The sequence below is a fragment of the Danio rerio genome, chromosome 14 (genome assembly GCF_049306965.1).
Source record: "Danio rerio strain Tuebingen ecotype United States chromosome 14, GRCz12tu, whole genome shotgun sequence".
NCBI classification, from domain to species: domain Eukaryota; kingdom Metazoa; phylum Chordata; class Actinopteri; order Cypriniformes; family Danionidae; genus Danio; species Danio rerio.
In genome coordinates this window covers 51157490-51179664 of record NC_133189.1, presented here as the reverse complement: position 1 = coordinate 51179664, position 22175 = coordinate 51157490, and the positions used below count along the sequence as shown (strand labels likewise).

Here is a 22175-nt window from a genome sequence, read left to right as displayed (position 1 = left end):
ATAGTTACATTTCCTCATGAGATCACGTCAGTGTGCCGGGCTTCCCATAGGTTTGAAATATACTTGCAGTGATGGCCTGATTGAAAAACACATTTTCCGACAGCACATAAATGGTCAACTACACTCGACAAACAAAAGATAATGTGATTTTTAACTTGATTTTTATTTATTATGACACTGTTATACACCTTTTCTTTTCAATAGGTTAAAGTTATTTTATAAAGGCTGTTGAAATAATAGAAATCCTCTATTTTTCTTACTTTTATGCTATTTAGGAGACATGTGCACCCACTGACAGGTAAAGGGTGCTCTCTCTCTCTCTCTCTCTCTCTCTCTCTCTCTCTCTCTCTCTCTCTCTCTCTCTCTCTCTCTCTCTCTCTCTCTCTCTCTCTCTCTCTCTCTCTCTCTCTCTCTCTCTCTCTCTCTCTCTCTCTCTGTCTCTCTCTTAATATATATTGAAAGTTGCTATATTGGAATGACATTTACAGTATTGTCAAAACATTTTAGATATGTATAAAGTATGTAATATATTAGCATCATTACATTAATAAAATATACAGCAAATGAGAAATAAATATCTGGAGAAAAAAAATCAAGATAGACATTACTGCAAAAAATTATAACAATTACTAGAATAAAATGTGTATAATATTTAAATAAAGCAAATCAGTTGATTAACCTTTTCCTGTGGTGTACAAATATTTTGCAGCCATTATAGATGTCATTTTGTTCTCTCCGGGTATAAAGTTTATCTGAGTAGTTTATTAAATTATTAATCATTTGATGTTTCTCTCGCGGCTGTCCGCGCGCAGTCAGCTGCAAAATGGTAAAATGGTAAAAACGCATACAAATATCGGCAGCTCTAGAATGCGAAAGTAAAACCTGAATTCTGGACATTTAGGAGATTCAGAAACTACAGTCGGATGCATTTTGGCGGAAAAGGCGCGTCTCAGTGGGTCTGCAGAGTCCGCGAGAATTTTTGTATGAGTGACAGATCGCGCACAAACAGAATCAGCAGTAGGAAACGTGCAGAGCGAGAGAATTTTCCACTGGTTAATCGATCGCGAATGTTTAGTTTTCTTGGACGGATACAAAAAAAAGGTATGAGGTCTTTCTCTCTGAGATGGCTGTCAAATTGACGCTGATTCGGACTTCTGGATGGGATGAAATTAAGTTTGCTGTTACGCCATCCAGTGGACACAATTGGCAACGCGTGGCTGTGCATTTATACTTCTGCGCGTCGGTCTGCATTAACACTTCCGAAATGCTAGTTGGCAGTGAGGTGTAAATGTTCCTCTGTGTCGAGTTTCTTCGCTGCTTTTTTGCTTTTCCTGAACACTTCCGGGATGTACAAGTGGCTCAAACTCGCTCATTTTGAGGCAGGAACCGGGGGACGTGCAACAACTTTAACTATGAGGTAAACACAAAACAAAACTTTCCATCCGGAGCTCCTTCACGGGACTCCACACTTGTAAACAATCGCTCGCGCCATTCGCGTGGCTCTCGGTCCCGCCCAGACTCGTCAGCGCTACCAAGCCGACCAATCACAGAGCTTACGCTAGGCGTCGTTGCGACGTGTAGTCACATTTTTTGAGAGGTGCACGTCAGTGACGGCGACGGCCACGGCGAAGGGCTATGCGTCAGCACCGTAGCATACGCCGGCGTTTAACGCAGAAGTATAAATCAGCCTTTACAGATGGCGCTCATGTGCTATCTCTCTCTTTTTTCAACACTGTTAACAAATACTATAATTAAATGCAGAAATGTTGATATAACAGAAGAGTTAGCATCTATTTGGCATTCCAGTAATTTGCATGAGATTTGTCATCCAGATCTTATGTTTAATGCATCACAATGCAACTTTTAGCAGCACAGTCATGCCGAAACTCAATGACATGTTCACAAACCAAACACTGCTCAGACTCTCCCTGAGGAGAATTTCTGATGTCTGTTCCCATGAAGACAACTGATATTTTCACTCAAGATTGTGGTAATTGTGGAGTTACAAAAGCTGGGGGCTACAATACTGAAGGGTTACGCTCATCCACAGTAGGCTCATTGTAGGATTTTTTTTTTTTAAGCTAGATGCTGAATAACATTACGTAACCTGTTCTGACGCGGCGGCGCTGTAAGAGGCAGCAGCATGCTGACTTTGTTTTCTCCTGTCATTGCAGATCTCGTCATTAGCGCGGCAAAGGATAAATTTGGAGCCATACAGTCCGAGTACCAGAAGGTAAGTGCATGTGACCATGCCTACCTGCACCTCCACGCGATTACATGCTCTGCCGCCACAGTTAAGTTGCAAAGACATTGTCTCAGCGCATCTATTATGAAACATTATTTTAATTGCATCTGAAAGCCAAAGAGTGAGCCTTGCCCTATTATGTGCTTCTTCTGGAAGAGCTCTTAATTGCTTTTGGCATTATAGCCTGTAGTAAACAGAGGAAGAAACTATTTGTTGCTTTTTATTAACAGTGTTTAGTAATTAATCAACAGCTCTTGCTTTGAAGATCCAGCATCCAACTCCTGGGAACAAACAAACATATGGGGCAAAACTTAATGAACAACATTTCTCGTGTTGTTGAGAGGAAATGTGAGCTTGGGGACACACTTGCCTCCTCGTAGTATATTTTATCCGATTTATCTCTTAGCTGATTTGTACATGTACAGTTGAAGAATTATTAGCCCTCCTGAATTATTAGCCTCTGTAAGTTCGGTTTAATGGAAAGAAGATTTTTTTCGAGACATATATAAACCTAATAACACATTTCTAATAACCGATTTCTTTTATCTTTGCCATTATGATAATACATAATATTTTCTAGATATATTTTAAGATATTAGTATTCAGCTTAAATTGCAAATTAAAGGCTTTAGTACAGGGGTGCCTAAAGTTTTTTTATATATGGCAAAAAACCAAACTCGATTGAGGGCTGTGGCCAGAGTATATCCCTTTGACTGCCCCTTTACCAAACAGTTGACCATGTTTTACTGTTTTAAATAATGACTGTTAAAGTCTTGTAAAAAATAAATCAAACATAATCCTGTTCCACTACTACACTTGATTTTGGTTTTATTGTAAAAAAAAGAAAAAAGAAAAAAAAAACTTTGAAATATTTTATGGCATTTTTCCAAAAATAAAAGTGATTTAGTATTTAAAAATTTGCGGTTCATTCCGCTGTGGCGATCCCGGATTAATAAAGGGACTAAGATGAAAAGAAAATGAATGAATGAATAGTATTCAAAAATGTTTTATTTTGAATATTTTTTTAAAATAAATTGGTCTTACACTTCATATTTTACATTTTTTATAGTATATGTATTAATTCTGGTACTTTTACCATAAACCGACAGATCAACCATTATGGGATGTGTTAAAAAAATGCATTGAGTGTGTTAACTAGCAACATTAGGAGTTATGAAATGCAATCTGAACATTTTTTTTCTTGGTGGGTTAATTATGTTACCGTGTTACAACTTCTCTTTCCTGGAAAATTGCCAGAACAAATTTACAGGTAAAAAAAAAAAAAGTATTTTCCGGAAAGGTCTGTATTTGTGAAAATTAAATCAAGCACGAGCCTGTAATTAATATTATATTAATATTATAAATCTACATTTTTGATTTGGGAAAATGTACACATAAATTTATATTAATGTGAAGTAAAATGAGTTATAAAACTCATACACTTGTCTTTGATTATCACATTTAATAAACTAAAATGGTAATTATACGAGGATATACACAATAAGAAATAAAGACATACACGATAAGAAATAAAGATTACGTCAAACAATTTAGTAAACAAAGACAAACAGCTTACAACACGGTAACATAATTAAAGACAATTATAAAAGTTAACAAAATAACACTGCCAAAATAATACACCTGAGAACAAATAAAAGATTTAAAAGATAAATATCATGTTTTAACTACAATAGACAGATGAGATCCAGCGGTACATTCTAGATCAGGGATGTCAAACTCAATTCCCGGAGGGCCGCAACCCTGCACAGTTTAGTTTCAACCCTGCTCTAACACACTTACCTGTAGGTTTCAAACAAGCCTGAAGGACTCAATTAGTTTAATCAGGTGTGTTTAATTAGGGTTGGAACTAAACTGTGCAGGGCTGCGGCCCTCCAGGAATTGAGTTTGACATCTATGTCCTAGATGAACTGGCTGAAATAAAGCTGCTCTCGGCAGGAGAGGTGATGACGGAGCTCCCGCTGGCAGGCTGGGAGTCAGACTCCGCATAAGCTGAGGTACATCGTCAAAGACGCACTATCTTTGTGAATAAACTGCCAATTCAAGTTTAAAACTACATTCTCGCCTGAAAAACTCTTAAAACTTTATTTTGTGACACGGTAAAGGAGTATTTTTAAAACGCAATGCATTCTGGGATACCTGTGCTTCGCAAGTTGGCACAAGTCACCTCTTTATGCGTTCTTGGCAAAAGGGGCAGAGCAAGTACACATCCGGAAATTTTTTTCAGTACTTGGCAAGATGTAAACTTTAAATTGGAGCAGTACTTTGTCAACGGTTGAAGACGTTTAACGAGGACACAAAAACGCAAGAACAAACAAGAACACATGTTGAGAAACAACCCATGTCTGGTTAATGATGTCAGAATTTACTGGTATTTTGGAATGGATGTGTAAATGATCTTTTCCTGAAAATTTCAGGTACGTCCGTGCCTGCGTGAACAGAGCTTTTTGAATCTACCAGTAAAGAATATTTTCCGGATATTTACCGCTATCACTGTGTGAAAGGGGTAATGTATATAACAGTGGTTTGTTCTGTAGACACTCTAAACAAATGTTGCATAACTGGGCTAATAATATAGACCTTAAAATGTTTTTTCAAAAGAATTAAATCTGCTTTTATTCTAGCTCCAGAAGAAAAAATATTATAAGAAATACTGTGGAAAATTCCTTGCATTTGTTCCCATTTGGGAAATATTTGAAAAAGAAAAAAATTCATAGAAGGGTTAATAATTTTTACTTCAACTGTATAAATCAGCAATATTTTTATTGAACTGCAATATTAAATTCAAATATGACATTGTTTGAGATATCTTTATGACGTCTTGAACGTCATAAACGAATACATCACAGCCTGTCTGTGTCTTTGCCATTAAAACTTGACATTACAAAAACAAACCAAATTTTGTAAATCTGTCGTAGCATGATTGTCATGAGACCATTGTCATGAATATTTTTCTGGTCAATTTTTTAAGTGGACGAAAAAATGTGTTTGTCATTAAAATTTCTTGTCAAAAGTGTCGATGTCATTAAATATTAATTTAAGTGTCAAACTCAATTTGTAGTTGACGATGATAATGGTGCTGTTAGAAACGTCATGACACAATTAAAATGACCACATGACAATCATGTTTATGACAGATTTATGAAATTAGCTTTGTCCTTGTAATTTCAAGTCGTCATGGCAAAGACTGTGACAGGACTTTGTCAAAACAAAGATATCTCAAACAATGTAGCCAATAAATTAAAAAGAGATATCAGAGAAAGCAATATTACTTCAAAACGTTTAGTTTCATTTAGTTTAAGTTTTCGTTTGATCAAATAATCTAAATATTTGCAGACTGTCTGAAAAATATGAGGCAACAGTTCAACAGTTTTCAACATTGATACCATTTTTAAAAATGTATTAGAAGGATTTCTAAATTATTTTGTTTACAATATATTAAAATAGAAAAGGTTTGTTAGCATTCTTCATAATACACGGTTTAAGATTAAATTTGAGCGATATTTCACAGGGCTGAAGAATATGGAGTTAGAAAAGTCTCAAGTAATAGACACGCAAAAAGTTCATGCAAAAGACATGATGTATACAGTTGAAGTCAGAATTATTAGCCCCCTTCGAATTTTTTTCTTCTTTTTTAAATATTTCCTAAATGATGTTTGACAGAGCAAGGACATTTTCACAGTATGTCTGATAATATTTTTTTTTCTTTTGGAGAAAGTCTTATTTTTTTATTTCGGCTAGAATAAAAGCAGTTTTTGATTTTTTTAAACATCATTTTAGGGACAAAATTATTAGCCCCTTTAGACTATATTTTTTCTCGATGGTCTACAGAACAAACCACTGTTATACAATAACTTGCCTAATTACCCTAACCTACCTAGTTAACCTAATTAACCCAGTTAAGCCTTTAAATGCCACTTTAAGCTTTATAGTTGTGTCTTGAAAAATATCTAGTAAAATATTATTTACTGTCATCATGGCAAAGATAAAATAAATCCATTATTAGAAATGAGTTATTTGAAATATTATATTTAGAAATGTGTTGAAAGAAATCTTCTCTCGACTAAACAGAAATAGTGGGAAAAATAAATAAGAGGTCTAATAATTCAGGGGGGCTAATAATTCTGACTTCAACTGAACATGCATAGCCAAATTCACATGCATTTAACCAAATTCACGTATGGATAAAATATGTTTCGCTAATGCAAAACACCATTTACACGTGTATAACAGTGTACAAAATGTTTTGAAGGTTTAAAATTTGCGAGTTATCCCCATCCTGGATGTGTGTATGTATTTTTGAGACTTTTCTTGAATGATTTTAGACTCTTGACACATTTTACAATTTATTTCATTGTTTTGTGATTATTTTTTTTATTTTTGTGAATATACATCAATATTTTGTGCATGTGAGTGGTTTTATGCATGTGAATCTTTTGCTTGAATAACTTTTGAGACTTTTTTAACTCCATAGAAGAACAATAATCTCAAATGGATCATCTTTCAATCAGTCAGCCTATAATTATATTCACTCTTCAATTTTGGTTTTGTTCAGTTTTGCTGTGACACTTAAGAACATGAAGAGCTGGATGTTGATTTGACTGATGCCAAATCCATGATTCACTCAATCTCTGGGACTGTCAAAATGGGACTGGTTCCCATTACAGACCACAAGTGTTCTTCCTAGTCTTAAGTGATTTCATTTGCCATTTGTTTGATTGTTTATCTGATTTGGCTCACCGTCTGTTCTGTATTTTTCTGTTTTCGCTGTTTTGCATGCCTATCATCATCTGGCGCCCCCAGCCAGAAAACATTGTTCTGACGCTACAGGTAACTTGTGTGTTTTGCTAGTAGCGTGACGGGCCAAACCTGACCCAAATCTGACCATCCTCATTCCTTAGTTGCACCCTAACCTCACAAACCCCAACCCTGCACTCATTCTCTTCCTACTTGCCAGCGTAATTTTGACTGTGTTTATGTCATTTGTGTGGAACACTACATTAGATTGAATAAAAATGTAGCAGACCTATAATTATTTCATTAACATTCTGAAATGTACATTTATACACTTACCCTAAAAAGATAAAGCTGAGGTATCTTCAATATACAGCTTTGAGGATGACAGACTAGTGGTGCAGCTGATCACAAATCTCATAGTTCAGATCACAAAAAGTATAACAAAACGAAACGAATTGAAAAAAAAATGTATTGTTTAATAGAAATTTAATGACAGAAGTAGGAAGTGTTGAACTACTGAAACATATTTAATACTTTATACCAGGGGTCACCAATCTCGGTCCTGGAGGGCCGGTGTCCCTGCAGAGTTTAGCTCCAACTTGCCTCAACACACCTGCCTGAACGTTTCAAGTATGCCTAGGAAGACCTTGATTGGCTTGTTCAGGTGTGTTTGATTAGGGTTGGAGATAAAATCTGCAGGACACCGGCCCTCCAGGAACAAGTTTGGTGACCACTGCTTTATACAAAAGACTTTTTTGGTGATGGCAGCTTAAAGACGCCTCTCATGCGGATAAAGGCCCCGTTTACACTAGTGTGTTTTAGTTTGAAAACGCATAAGTTTTGCTACGGTTACGCCATCCGTCCACACTACGCCGGAGTTCTCGAGCGCCGAAAACGGAGCTTTTTGAAAACGCTGGAAAGGCCATTTTCATACTAAAACGCTGCTGCTCCGTCTCAGTATGGATGGGAAAAGACGGAGACATCTGAAAACGGAGGCGGGGCTGCAAACGTTCGCCTATCTGATTGGGGCTTTTCCTCAATATTAAGTAGCCCACACACAGTTCAGTCTCGCATCCTCTTCTTGTAAGTTCAGACTTCGCAAGTTTGATCAAGGCTGCAGTCTCCCCCTTCTCAGTTTGATATGGAAAACATACCGAGGACACGGGTAAATCTTCAAAGGGAACAGTGTACTTTATAACTTCATTCACATCACCTTGGCTACGTTGTTTCACTTTCTGAACAATAAATGTAAACATGATTTAAGGAACTGCCTATTTTCTTTTTAATATTAGCAACTTAACAGACAGCAGAAATGTTGAAGCGTCGTGCTGCATGAGCGTCATCTTCACTGTGTGGATATTTATAACAAAACGGAGCCGATAACAACTGCCTCCTTTCAATTTCAGTGAAAATACGAAACACACCCTCTCTTTTGCTGAATATCTGTTTTAATAATCGATAATTATAAAAGTATAACATACAATAAGTTTATACATTGTAGGAAATAAAGGCAAGCGATCAGTCAATGTACCTGGATTAATCATTAACTTATCTTTGCGCTTAACCAAAACATGTTACCCGTGAACAAGTAACTTAATAGATTCCAATCACCAAAGTCAGGGAATTGGCCTATGTCGTTAGATAAAGACAACAACATGAATGTAATATCACGATTAGCAAATATAGGGAGATTAGATCCAGCGAGAGATGCTTGATGAGCAGTCCGACAAGCAGAGCTCTCATCTGGGTAGAAATGCTGGAGCGCTTGCTCGAGAGTGTGTGTGTGGTCACGTGATGTGCGTTTTCAGCGTTTTGGTGTGGACGGAGAGCAGTTCAGAAACGCTGGGTAAAACGCGAGTGTGGACGCGGATCGTTTTCATTCTACAACGCCGTTTTAAAACTAAAACGCACTAGTGTAAACGGGGCCAAAGTCACATGCACTTCTGGTGTGAGTTTTTCACAGACTTCAACAGTGTTAAAATATGTATGGCGCTGTGAGTCCCATCTTTAAAATCTGATCTTAAGTTTTTATTTTCTATTGGATTCATATCAGGTGTTTGGCTGGGCCATTCTACAGCTTTATTTTATTTCTCTGAAATGTCCACCCTGGTTTCATCTTCATCCTCCTGCTAATGTAGATGTTGACCTGAAGCAGCTGATACTCATTTACACTGAGGAAGCGCAGAAGGTTGCTGAAGAACTACTGAGAGATTTCAGCTGCTGTCTGGGCTTTCACTGCCTTTCTACAGCTCCCTTTCTTCATGTGTTCTATAATTTTTCCCTGCGTCATTATATTTTATTATGCATAACTTAATATGTAAATTAATTCGATTGGTTTTCTTTGCATATATGGATTTCTTTGGTTGTTACCAACATTTGGGGACAATTTTAAGTCAGCAACACCTTTAGAAATGTTTTCCCCAATGTATTCATTTTAATATATCATATAATTTTTTTTTTTATTAAACCATTAGTATTAAAATTTTGGGAATACATTGTTACACTTCTTCAAGATGTTACAAGCTAGATTCAGTTGATCAACTTTCTAAGCATCACACAGTAGGCATGGGATGATCACCGTTTTCGAGGTAAACCACGGTTTGAAAAAGTCTGGGATTTAAATTTAGCAAAATTTTCTGTAATATCGTTCCTAAGGTGTGTGTAAGATTTTTTTATTTACGTTTTTTATTTATTTATTTTTTTTTTTTTTTAGGAAAACAGTATCTCCAGCAGAAAAAAGATATTCTTATAAATTGTAAAGAAATCTGTGTTTTTGAAATAAATGAAGACATCAGAAGTCAGTGATTCATTTGGAGGATTTAGTCTGATATGTTTACTGCTACAAAATACTTTCACAAAATAAAACTTCTTTAACAAAATAAAATATATTGTGTTCAAAGTAGAAAAAAAAGGTTTTGTTTTTTCACCCAGACATTTAAAAATAACTTATTTTCGGGCAGTAATCACAATACTGTGATACCATGAAACTGAGACATTTTTATCCAAGGTTATCATACTATCAGAATCTTATACCGGCGCATGCCTACCGCACAGTGAGTATCACGTCTCCAGATGAACTTTACACTTAATAACTTTTTAACACTAGCACTGTGTTCATTTCACTTTTCTCTTTGCCATCCTACATTAAAATCAGAGGTATTAAATGTCTCTTTCATCTCTGTGATTGCTAAGATATTCGCAGATACACATTTCCTGGTCTTAAGCTGTCTGCCGTTTTTAGCTCAGCCGTGTCCCAGTAACAGGAGTGCGACTGCGCTAACACGGATGATGTCATCAGTAGATGAGCCCATCTAAAGCTTGAAAATGCTGATACGAGAGAAGCTCAGCGGGAATGACCGCTCATAGTAAAACGGCCAATAACCTCATGCCCTCTGTGCTTTAATATACGTGGATGATACTCTTATAGCAGCTAAGCTTTCGTCTCATTTCATACAAGACTTTCACTTCTTACCCGCATAGCAATGATGAGAAATGAGCTTTTAAACCACTTTAAGAGAGTTTTAAATATGGAAAGGCTCTACCCTTGGGGAGAAGCGAGGGTACTTGGTGACAGACAAAGCCTCTGGTTTATTCGGAGGATTAAGCTTATCCACCGGCTAGCCCGAGGAGAGCCCTGCTCATTCAGAAGTGTCCATAATGCCACGGAACGTGGATATGGAGGGGGAAAAAATGTTTAACATTATTCCATCAAGTTATGCGCAGCATGGAAATTTAACAGAGCCTGGTTTAATTTCCCTCATTTCTAAAAGCCCCTTTCCTGGATGGGTTTTGAGACAAGGATATTAGATTTACATTAAAAAGAGTGCAGAAGCTCTTCCTCTAGAAAACATATTGCGCGTCTTGGATAGGCAAGGCAAGGGTGCCGCAGTAGGTAGTGCTGTCGCCTCACAGCAAGAAAGCCGCTGGGTCAGTTGGCGTTTCTGTGTGGAGTTTGCATGTTCTCCCTGCATTCGTGTGGGTTTCCTCTGGTTTCCCTCACAGTCCAAAGACATGCGGTACAGGTGAATTGAGCAGGCTAAATTGTCCGTAGTGTATGAGTGTGAATGAATGTGTGTGGATGTTTCCCAGAGATGGGTTGTGGCTGCATCCGCTGTGTAAAAAAGTGCTGGATAAGTTGGCGGTTCATTCCGCTGTGGCGACCCTGGATTAATAAAGGAGCTAATCCGAAAAGAAAATGGAAGAATGAATGAATGGTTAAGCAAGGCAAGGCAAGTTTCCTTATTTACTGTACAGTAGCACATTTCATACACAATAGTCATTCAAAGTGCTTTACATAAACAAGATCATAAAATGATTAAAAACAGATTAAAATGTGTTAAAACAGGTTAAAAAAGAATGAAAAAGACAAGAAAGACATAATAGTGTAATCTGTGGGATGCAGCACAGTGCTCATTCAGTAAAGGCACAGCTAAGGACATCTTTGGACATCTTGTACACTTTTAATGCTTCCCAACAGTTTGCTGCAATTATAAAGCGCAAATGTTTTGAGGTAGGGTTGGGTATCGTTTGGGGTTATTTCAATACCTAAATCGATACTTTTAAAATGGTACCGGTGCCAAAACGGTGCCTGAACCGATACTTTTTAGCCACAAAATTATTTGACAAAAAAAAAATGTAACCATTATAATTGAACAATATAAATATATATTTATAAGTTTAAAGTAAACATCAATTCATGTATTATATATTTGAATTTCAATAATATATTTCTTTTGATCAACCCTATTTTGAGGTACTTCAATATAAGGCGATTCACCTTCTATGTGTGATTTGATTGGACAGGAATCACAGGACTGATTTTTATAATCCCCATAGACAAGAAAAAATAAAGAACTAACTGCAGGTTGAAGAAAAGTAGTGGAGTAAAAGTACTGATTACTGCACTAAAAATGTACTCAAATGAAAGTAAAAGTCCACATTTTTAAAACTACATACTAAATTACAATTCCTGAGAAAAACTAGTCAATTACAGTAATTTGAGTATTTGAAATTAGTTACTTTACACCACTGCTTATTAGTTATAATGACTCCACAAATCTCATGTATTCTCAATTGTTGTTCGACTATAATATGCAACTTAACATTGCATATCCTGCGATGTGACTATTGTGGACACACAATTGCAATTTCGATGCTGAAACGTTATATTGGGCAGCCTTATTTGGGGGACAACTTAGTTGTTTTATGTTCAATCCACTTAAATTTGCACAAACTAATATGTTAACTTCATGTTTCCTCAACATAAATCGATTGTGTGGAACCAAGCATTTTTTACAGTGTATACAATTGGTCCTAAATTTAATTTGGTGTGATGTTAAAAAGATTAAATATAGCTCTTAGAAACATGCAGATACCCTGATCATGTGAAAAGGGTCCATTCATTGCTAACTAGGCCCGAACTGCATCAAGAAATCATCTCAAATAATAACTCGGTATTAGTTGACATGGATGTATTGGTGATTTCAGGATTTCTAACCTGTGTATTTGTGTGTTGTATACAGGTAATATATTATGAGCTTGGGTTTGTGGTGTGTGCGGCGCTGGGCCTGCTGTTCACCGTGCTGCTGCCGCTGGTCGGGCTTCTCTTCTGTTTGTGCCGCTGCTGTGATAACTGTGGAGGAGAGATGCACCAGAGACAGAGGAAGAACGCAGACTGCCTTCGAGGACTGCTGACCACACTCTTACTCACCACCACCTTCATCATCACGTACGTTTTTCTCCCTACATTAAAGGGCACATAGGTTACCCCTTTTTTCATATTTATTATAAGTCTTTTGTGTCCCCAGAATGTGTCTGTAAAGTTTCAGCTCAAAACACCCATCAGAGTATGAAATATCTGTAGCTGGGAAAAGGTGGTTGCTGTTTTTTTGCACTGGGCCTTTAAGGCGAGTCATCCCCGCCCACCGATCCCACGTGCCTGTCAGCAACATGCCTCAACATGCCCTCGGCTGCCTCAGGAAGCAGATCTTACGTAACGTTTGTGAGAAATACTACAATAAGAACTTTACCAACAACAATGAGTTCACGCACATACATAGCGTAGACAGGCAGACACACTCACAGACGCACATACATAGCGTAGACAGGCAGACACACTCACACACACACATAGCACAGACACGTAGCGCGACACACACACACACATACATAGCGTAGACAAACACACACACACATACATAGCGCAGACACACACACACAGAGACGCGGCTGTGCTGAAGAAGTGAATCTGAAGTGATTGGCTGTACTTCATTACACACGTGCACACGTTTTAAAACATGTTAAACTTGTAAAACTCACTCTTGATCACGTCTGATGATGATTGATGATTCTAGCAAACTGAACAGACCTTTTATTCCCAGTTGCTTTGCGCTCGTCCTGTCTTGTCGATATGAGTTTATGCAATAGTACGGAGACATGTTAATGCGCGCAGCTGTCAATCAATATTGGTGGGCCGGGGGACCGCACTCCTACGTAAAATTGCGGTCGATCTGAAAACCGCTCCAATTGGTCCATCGTTTTTATCTTGTTAAATAAAAAAAAAAGGACTGTGTGTGTATATTTCACCGCAATATGACAGTATATACACTATACTTACACACATGTATGTCCAAACAGCTTGAAAAGTACATTCTTCACCATAGGTGCCCTTTAAAATTACCATGGTTTCCAGTGGTGTGTATGGTAGTGTTGTTAAAAGAACTTAAATGATCCTTAATTTGGAAGTTTTTCATATTTTCATCATTAAAAAAAAAAAAACTTTGTTTGAAAAATGACTTGCTTAAATTGCTTAAATCCAAATGTTGCTTAAATAAACAATTGGTATGGTTTTTGAGTTTTGATTGGTAACTGGTACTAAGAACCATGTATTTTTCCTGGTATTGGTAGCGAATATTGAAATGTTGGGTACCGTGACAACCCTAGTGTATGGTAGACTAGTGTACACTCCAGCAAGGAATACATCAGGATCACAACAATAGCAGGAACTCCAGGACAGTGGTGGGAATCTGAATGAAGTGTTTGATGATTCTCTGCTTTATGTGTTCAGCTGGCCACCTTTTTATTAAATCCTGCTGCTGGGAGATGGATGTGTCTCCTCATGTCATAACCTCCTGGGGTTAAACCTTCATGATTCTGATGAAAGCGGAACAGGATTTCTCTGTACTCTTCTATCTTCAGGGGTATATTAAAGAGAGTCGGTTTCACTGTGGGAAGTTGTCCTGTGTGCAGTTGTTCTAAGCGGACTCACTGGGTTTCATCATCCTGTGTTAACACAATTTTAAGTATTGCATGAGAAATGAGAGATGAAAATGCCAAATTAAAAAAAAATGCTTTAATTGACAAAAACAACATGAATGAGGAGCTTTTCAGAACATAGAAATACTGTTAGAAATAGCCGTAAGATTCCATTCCATCAGCTCAATAACAGGTGAATTGACGGTTATATAAGGTTAAATGCGTGAAAGCCTTGAATCTGACTCCAATTTTAAGTGAACATCAAAAATTGACTGCCTTTCTAATTAGGAATGGGTTACATTTGATTTTAATGAATCAATTTAGAATTTTGATTAATATCTGATCCCATACTTTTCAGTTGTACATTAATTAGGGACTCAATGCCGCACAGAGTTAAAGGTAGCACCAACCTCCACATAATCTACTGGATAAAAGATTTCAGGAGGATTCAGAATGCCTCAAAACTCCTTTATTTTCCAGATGAAAGTGTATTATGCCAATTACAGAATCAAACAATAAAAGCCAATTCAGAAGTAAATGCACATCAGTTACTCAAATATAAATCTAATAGTGTAGATGAAAGTCTAAATTATATATAGTGCTGAGCTTGAGAGCTCTTTACTATGTGCCGGTCTGGATACAGACTTGCGAACCTGTGACATTTCGCCCTTCTCTTAAATACCATATGAGAGCAATGAATGGCTATTTTGTTAAAGTTAACCCATGACTTAAAGATTTAGTCATCTGTTGGGATTTAATCAAAATTTATCAAAGATAGTGAACAAAACCTTGTTACCAGTCACACCTGAGTATATATCAATACCAGAGGGGAAGGAGAGTTTAGGAAAGAGGGTGTCAAAGTCTATCCTGGACCTTTTTCTTCAGATTCCAGAGGTTTTTTGCTATATTACATAGCACATTTAAAACTGAGTAAAATCCATCCCTACATAGCCTAATAATTTTGCAATGACATTTTACATTTACATTTAGTAATTTAGCAGACACTTTTATCCAAAGCGACTAACAAATGAGGACAAGGAAGCAATTTACACAACTTTAAGAGCAACAAGGAATAAGTGATAGAGGCAAGTTTCAGGTCTGTACAGTCTAAGAAGGAAAGTATTAGGATTTTTTTTATTATTATTATTAATTTAGTTTTTTTTTTTTTTTTTGTAAAATTTTAGTTAAATTTTTTTTTTCTTTTTGAGTACAGTTAGTCGTAATGTAACAAATGAATAAAACAAAATAATAACAGACGTTGATTTCTCAAGTGCTCAAACAGAAAAGCATTTGGCCTAATACTGATTCAGAAATTGCGTTAACCTTTCTTGGCTTCAGCAATGTCCAAACATTGAACATAAGTTATCCTTATTTCACAATAAATAGGCCAAATAACATTTTTTAGCTAAATAAATACAAACAAACTGAATTTACTAACAAAATGTAGGCCTAAAATCCCCTGTAAATAGTTTTTTTGTTTTGTTTTAGTCGTTGTTGTTGTTTTTGTTCTGTAGATAAATTACAATATTTGTTTTTAGTCAATTCATATTAAGATATATTATTTCTGCGAGAGTCCCACGAAAAGTTTTATTCTCGGCTCGTTGGGTCTCAAGGTACTTCGTGGGAGTGCTAGGCTGCGTCCGAAACCTCATACTTCCATACTATATAGTATGCTAAAATCAGTATGCGAGCCGAGTAGTGTGTCCGAATTCATAGAATTCGAAAATTAGTATGCGAGAAGTACCCGGATGACTTACTACTTCCGGCGAGATTCTGGAGTGCGCATCCCATGCACGCTGCGCTATCCCATAATGCCCCGCGAGAGAATTCATGAATGGAATAGAGGCGACGCAACTGACGCAGGTAGGTCACGTGATTATGACAAAATGGCGGATGTAGTACGTACGAACTTCATTCATACTTTTCACATTCATACTGTGTAGAACGTACTTTTCTAACGGCCGAGTAGTACGTTTATATTTAAATGCAGTACCAACTGAGTAGTAGGCGGTTTCGGACGCAACCCTAGTCTCTACATTACACCCACATGACTAATCTCCATTATGCTTGCCTTGTTTACTGTTGTTTACTAGGCTGCCAATACTACAATCAGCCACTCTAGTGCTGGGTTCACACCAAACACGGAACCAAGTATTCATGTGAATAAATTACATAAAAAGGCAATGCAAACGCGTGAGTAGAGGCAAATTATTGGCACGAATGACATCGAATGTGCAATTTGTTTTGCTGCAAACACCGGAATTTGTCTAAATCACATAAATCAGAGGTGCCCAAACATTTTCTTATGATGAAGGGCCAAAAACTAAACTTGATTATGGGTCAAGATAAATATAGCTAATTTTATTTCATTAAAGTTGCCAATTTCCTAATTTATTTCATAATATTTAAAAAAATAAATAAATAGCAAGATTTACTTTAATCGTATTACCTAATGCATTATATCGTTTTATATCTTATAATGAATTTGTTACGATTAAAACACTAGCATACACTGCTGTATACACTAGTCAAGTTGTCGATGTCTTGTGCATTGTCCTCTATCTGTCAAGTGACAGTATTTACATACAAAACAAAAAAATCTGATTCATTTACAACATTTAATCGAAACCTTTAATTTTCATTAGCTTTTTTGTAGCTTAACAATAAAACAAACAAAATGTTAAATTACTGTAAATCAGAAATGACAATATCTGTTAGGTCTTTGTAAATAAATCCATGTCACTCTCTCTTCTGCGGGTGAAATCAAAGGTTACCATGGGCTAACTTTGGCCCGCAAGCCGTAGTTTGGGCATCTCTGACGTAAATTATTAAACGTCTCTGGCGTGAACCCAGAATAAAACCCTAATGGGAACGCATCTAATTCACATTTGGGATTTTATTTATTTATTTTTGTAATTTTTTTATGTATTTGTCTGAATAAATGTAACGGAAGAGTTATTTGAGTTGGGTTCATGGGTGGAGGTTATGAGTTGGACACATTTAGATTATTCATTCATTCATTTTCTTTTCGGCTTAGTCCCTTTGTTCATCTGGGGTCGCCACAGCGGAATGAACCGCCAAATTATCAAGCATAGGTTTTACGCATCGCATGCCCTTCCAGCTGCAACCCATCACTGGGAAACATTCATACACACTCATTCACACATACACTATGGCCAATTAAGCTTACCCAATTCACCTATAGCGTATGTCTTCAGACTTGTGGGGGGAAAACCGGAGCACTCTTAGAAAACTCACTCAAACACAGGAACAGCATGCAAACTCAGAAATGCCAACTGACCCAGCCGAGGCTTAAACCAGTGACCTTCGTGCTGTGAGGCGAACGTGCTTCCCACTACCCCACCGTGCAGCCAACATTTAGATTCATTTGAAATTAATTTAGTTTTTTTTGGTGACCGGGATCAAACCAGGTCACGTGTTCTGGCATTTCATTGACCCATATTGTCGTTTGTCTCTTTCAAACTTTAGCGTAATTGCTTGGCGAACTCAGGCTGACTTTCTGAAGGCACTGTTGTTTTCTCATAAATCATTGGGCATAATTTAGGCTTGATGAATAATTAAAGAAGTGACCCAATTATGACAAGAAGATTCCTCATTAGTGCCATTTCACTTTTAAGAGAAATCCAGCATTTCTCTGGGCCACTGTCAGCCCAGTCATGAGCACAATGCTGTGATGGTCAGGAAACATAACAGCTTGAGGCATGTAATGATTGTGTTTTTAGATTATTTCTAACGTTTTGTCAGGCAGTCTTATAGACTTACAATAACTGGCATCTGTGACTGCGTTTATTATATGCTTTTTAATTATGGAAGATAATTAGATTTAGATTATATACTTAAATTCATGCAAAGGCTCCATTTATATCATCTGAAAACACAGTAAACTATAAAAAGATTACAATTGACTATATTTGAAAAGGAGTGCAATCCTGTCATGCGTATTTAGTGCAGATATGACTCCAGCCTTCAGTGTTTCTCAGTTATATTATACACTCACCGGCCACTTTATTAGGTACACCTTACTCGTAAGTAGGACTTCCTTTTGCCTTCAGAACTGCCTTAAACCTTCGTGGCAGAGATTCAACAAGGTACTGGAAATATTTCTCAGAGATTTTGGTCCATATTGACGTGATAGCATCACACAGTTGCTGCAGATTTGTCGGCTGCACATCCATGAAGCAAATCTCCCGTTCCACCACATCCCATAGGTGCTCTACTGGATTGTGATCTGGTGGCTGTGGAGGCCATTTGAGTACAGTGGACTCATTGTCATGTTCAAGAAACCAGTCTGAGATGATTCACACTTTATGACATGGTGTGTTATCCTGCTGGATGTAGCCATGAGAAGATAGGCACACTGTGGTCATTAAGGGATGGACATGGTCAGCAACAATACTCAGGTAGGCTGTGGCGTTGACACAATGCTCAATTGGTACTAATGGGCCCAAGGTGTCCCAAGAAAATATCTCCCACACCATTACACCACCACCACCAGCCTAACCCGTTGATACAAGGCAGGATGGATCCATGCTTTCGTGTTATGGATATCAAATTGGGTATTTTCTCTTTTTTGGACCATTTTCTCTGTAAATCCTAGATATGGTTGTGCGTGAAAATCCCAGTAGATCTGCAGTTTTGGAAAAATCAGACCAGCCCGTCTGGCACCAACAACCATGCCACGTTCAAAGTCACTTAAATCACCTTTCGGTGACACTTTATAATAACTACACACTATGAATCATTTATTAATCATTAGCATCTAGTGGATTCATTATTTGTTAAGCATTAAATCTACATTAATAAACGTTAGTAAGCAGTTTATAACCACATTTATACTGTGCTTAATAATTGTACTTTCATACTTTGTGACTGATTGATTTATCATTAAATTAAGTATTAATAATTGAGTATTTGGAGGTTGTTAAGATAATTCAGAATGTGTAAGTAAATGATTAATAACCTAATGAAATCAACATTTATATATTTTTTAATATTTAGGCATATAGTAATGGTTACTATGTATGATAAAAAAAAAAATGTTTTTTTTTAACTCAACTACATCCAGTTTTGTGACCTAATCTAAAGTGAGGGCTATTATGCTTTATGAATCCCTACACTGTTATCCCTAAAGTTGTATTAATTCAAAATACTTAGATTCAATAAACATAAATTCCAACTTTTTTGCTCAGTTACTCAATTTGTTTAGTTTGTTGTACGATTTGCATGACATTTTTGATTCTACTGGATTGTTTAAATTGAATGTACTTAACAGAGCTTGTTTTAGTCTCTTGTCAAAGGAGTGATGTGTAAGGGGAAATGTGATTGGCTCTTTGTCTTTGGGCTGACGTCACTGGTGAACACAGCGTGAGCGCGCATTTTCTAATGGCTGCTGATCACTGTGAGTACGATTTCATACTTTTGTCTCAAACAATCCACATTGTTTTCCATTAATAAACAAAGTATGTAACCGTTAGCAAGAAAACCACATGTAAGATTAAACTGTGTTTGACGTTAGGATGTTATTGTTCCGGTCAATCGCAACCGCCATCGCCACATTTATATACAGCTCTAAGACGTGAAAAGTGCAAAGACGTGCGTAATAGGATCATGATATCGATCATATATTATGTAAAATAGTTCATGTAAGTTTTGCCTGTGTTAGCGTGTTCATTTATGCCACGTTATAACCGATTGCGGCTGTAACTAACGTTACAGTTGCTGTACGTGAAAACATGCTTTATGAGGTCGTCACATATAAAGTTTAATATTGATGCTGTATTCGATGAGTCATCCGCATTATCTGTTGTGTAAAATGATTATTTTTGCAGTGGTGGTTATGCATCGTCAGATGTTTAGCGTAACATTAACCTGAGCTGTTTTAAACGGTTTTTTTTTGTAAGTGAAGTATTAACAGACTAGAATACATTGAGATTTGCCCTTTTCTTCGGAAATACGAATTCATGTTAGTTGGCATTTTTTGAAAGATATGCAACCTCGTGCTCATCAGTCTTAGCAAGTGAATTTTCAGTTAATTAGAATGAAAGCTACATAAATAATTAACTAGCTTTATAATTCTTTTGGTTAACAATAGCTGTTTGTGGGAAATTTGGAGATAACAGATCAAAATATGTAAATGTGTTTTGTCAGCTAGTAATCTAATGTATATTTTTGTGACTGTAGATTCCAGAAAGGTCAAAGCAAGGCCAACCAGGATGAGATGAAAATGTAAGTATTGCTCATTTGCTTGTAACAAAATATGATACTTATTAAAACATTGCAGATTTAAACATGGGAGCTATGCAAGAAGCCAGCCATTTCCATGCATATATCAGGAATGTATTTGTAATGAAATGAGTACAGTATTGATACACATGATAGCATGCTAGTTTGACAGTTGTTTAATTTTGACATTTCTCTGATGTTAATGAACTTTTTTGTGTGTTTTACTACTACAGGTGTATCAGGAATTCAACCAGATAGTTAACAAAAATTATATTGGTCTCTTGATCATCACTGCCCACAACTGATTCAGATCTTCAGATGTTCAGGTCACAGAGAGGTCTCACTGGACAGATTTTTATCTACTACAAGATGTCAAGGTTTGTGTATGCCATTGTTTGTACATGCCATTGATATAAATTGATGCCATTGTGTGCTGAATTTTGAAATTGATATAATTACTTTAGAAATGCTCAGTAACAGAGACTAAATTATGATACATGAAAATGCACTTTCTCTCATGTTGACAAATGATATAATGTTGTTTCTCTGCAACACCTCAGGCCTCTGACCTCACTGACATGCGAGGTGTTTTCATTTGAGTGCTTCCAGTAGTTTGAAGCAGTTCTTCAAAGCATGTTTTGTAAGTATCATTAATAAAATCTTTAGTAATTTAATTATATCAAATCTTTTTATGCCGTATGCAATGACTTGTATACAAAAAAAAAAACAATTTAATATTTTGTAGTATTTTTATATATCATTGAATACTAGATATGCTTGGGTATACAATTAACAATTTATGCTTGCATACAACTAAAAAACATTAAATACAATTCATATATATTAAAATCAAATGTACACCTCTAAGATATATTTATGTTATCTATGTATTGTTGTCAGGCTTCAGATGATGGAGACTCAAATCAACATATGCTCGTTGGAATTCTTAACCGAGAAAATGACGATGTGGCTCTGCAACCCCTGTCCTTCCACCTCCACCCATCCCCTGTGGGAATCATCTTGGAGGGAAATGTTGTAATGGACAATATAGACAATATACCCCAGGCCATGTGTCTTTTTGGATCAACCTATGCACTGCACCTAGGCTACACAAAATGCATGGACAATACCCTTCTTTTTATTCAACAAGTTTGGGTAAGATTCTGGCGTGTCATGTAAACTGGTACAAAAAAGGCATGTTCCTTCAGGCTTGCTGTCCTAACTGTGAGTTAAAAAAACTTAAAACTATGCCTTAGTGTTTGGCAAGTGTAAATATTCGATAATACTACAATGTAATAATGTCTTGTGGTTGTTTATTATTTGGATATGTTTGTAAAAATTTATTGAAATATTTTAAACAAGTGTTTTAATAAGATTTATAACAATAAATATCGACAAATTGTTATACAAGGCATTTTCTTGTTTTGTCACTTGTTTCGGAGTGATATTTCTAAATGGTTTTAAGTAAAGTAAATTATTATTCTTTGTCCTTGCTTGTAATTAGGGGTATTTTCATTAAATCAGTTATAGTGAATAGCTAAGTTTAAAATTATTTATGTCATAACATTCAGCTCAAGATTTTATGTTTCAAGTTTAGGTTGATTGAACTTGAAAAATTTATGGAAACTCGCTGCCCTAAAAAAGCTAATTTCGTCTTGTTGAAAAAACAATACTTTTT

At 36.4% G+C, this 22175-nt stretch overlaps 1 protein-coding gene and 1 long non-coding RNA gene across 28 annotated transcripts in view; both read left to right on the top strand.

Annotated features, from left to right (window-relative positions):
* Positions 1-22175, top strand: part of prom1a (prominin 1a) — a 162161-nt gene that overhangs the window by 65246 nt on the left and 74740 nt on the right. For 16 of the 27 annotated variants that reach the window (XM_005157351.5, XM_073921181.1, XM_068213162.2 and 13 more), the window contains exons 2-4: positions 2175-2233; positions 7067-7093; positions 12523-12728. In XM_005157351.5, the coding sequence (XP_005157408.1) occupies positions 2175-2233; positions 7067-7093; positions 12523-12728 (292 nt within the window). The remainder of the gene's footprint in view (positions 1-2174; positions 2234-7066; positions 7094-12522; positions 12729-22175) is intronic. The other 11 variants (XM_073921187.1, XM_073921184.1, XM_005157347.5 and 8 more) reach the window with 1 other exon arrangement.
* Positions 19614-21909, top strand: LOC101885015 (uncharacterized). Its single transcript, XR_658235.5, has 5 exons — positions 19614-19673; positions 20456-20500; positions 20731-20874; positions 21058-21137; positions 21398-21909. It is a non-coding gene; the product is annotated as an uncharacterized lncRNA (long non-coding RNA).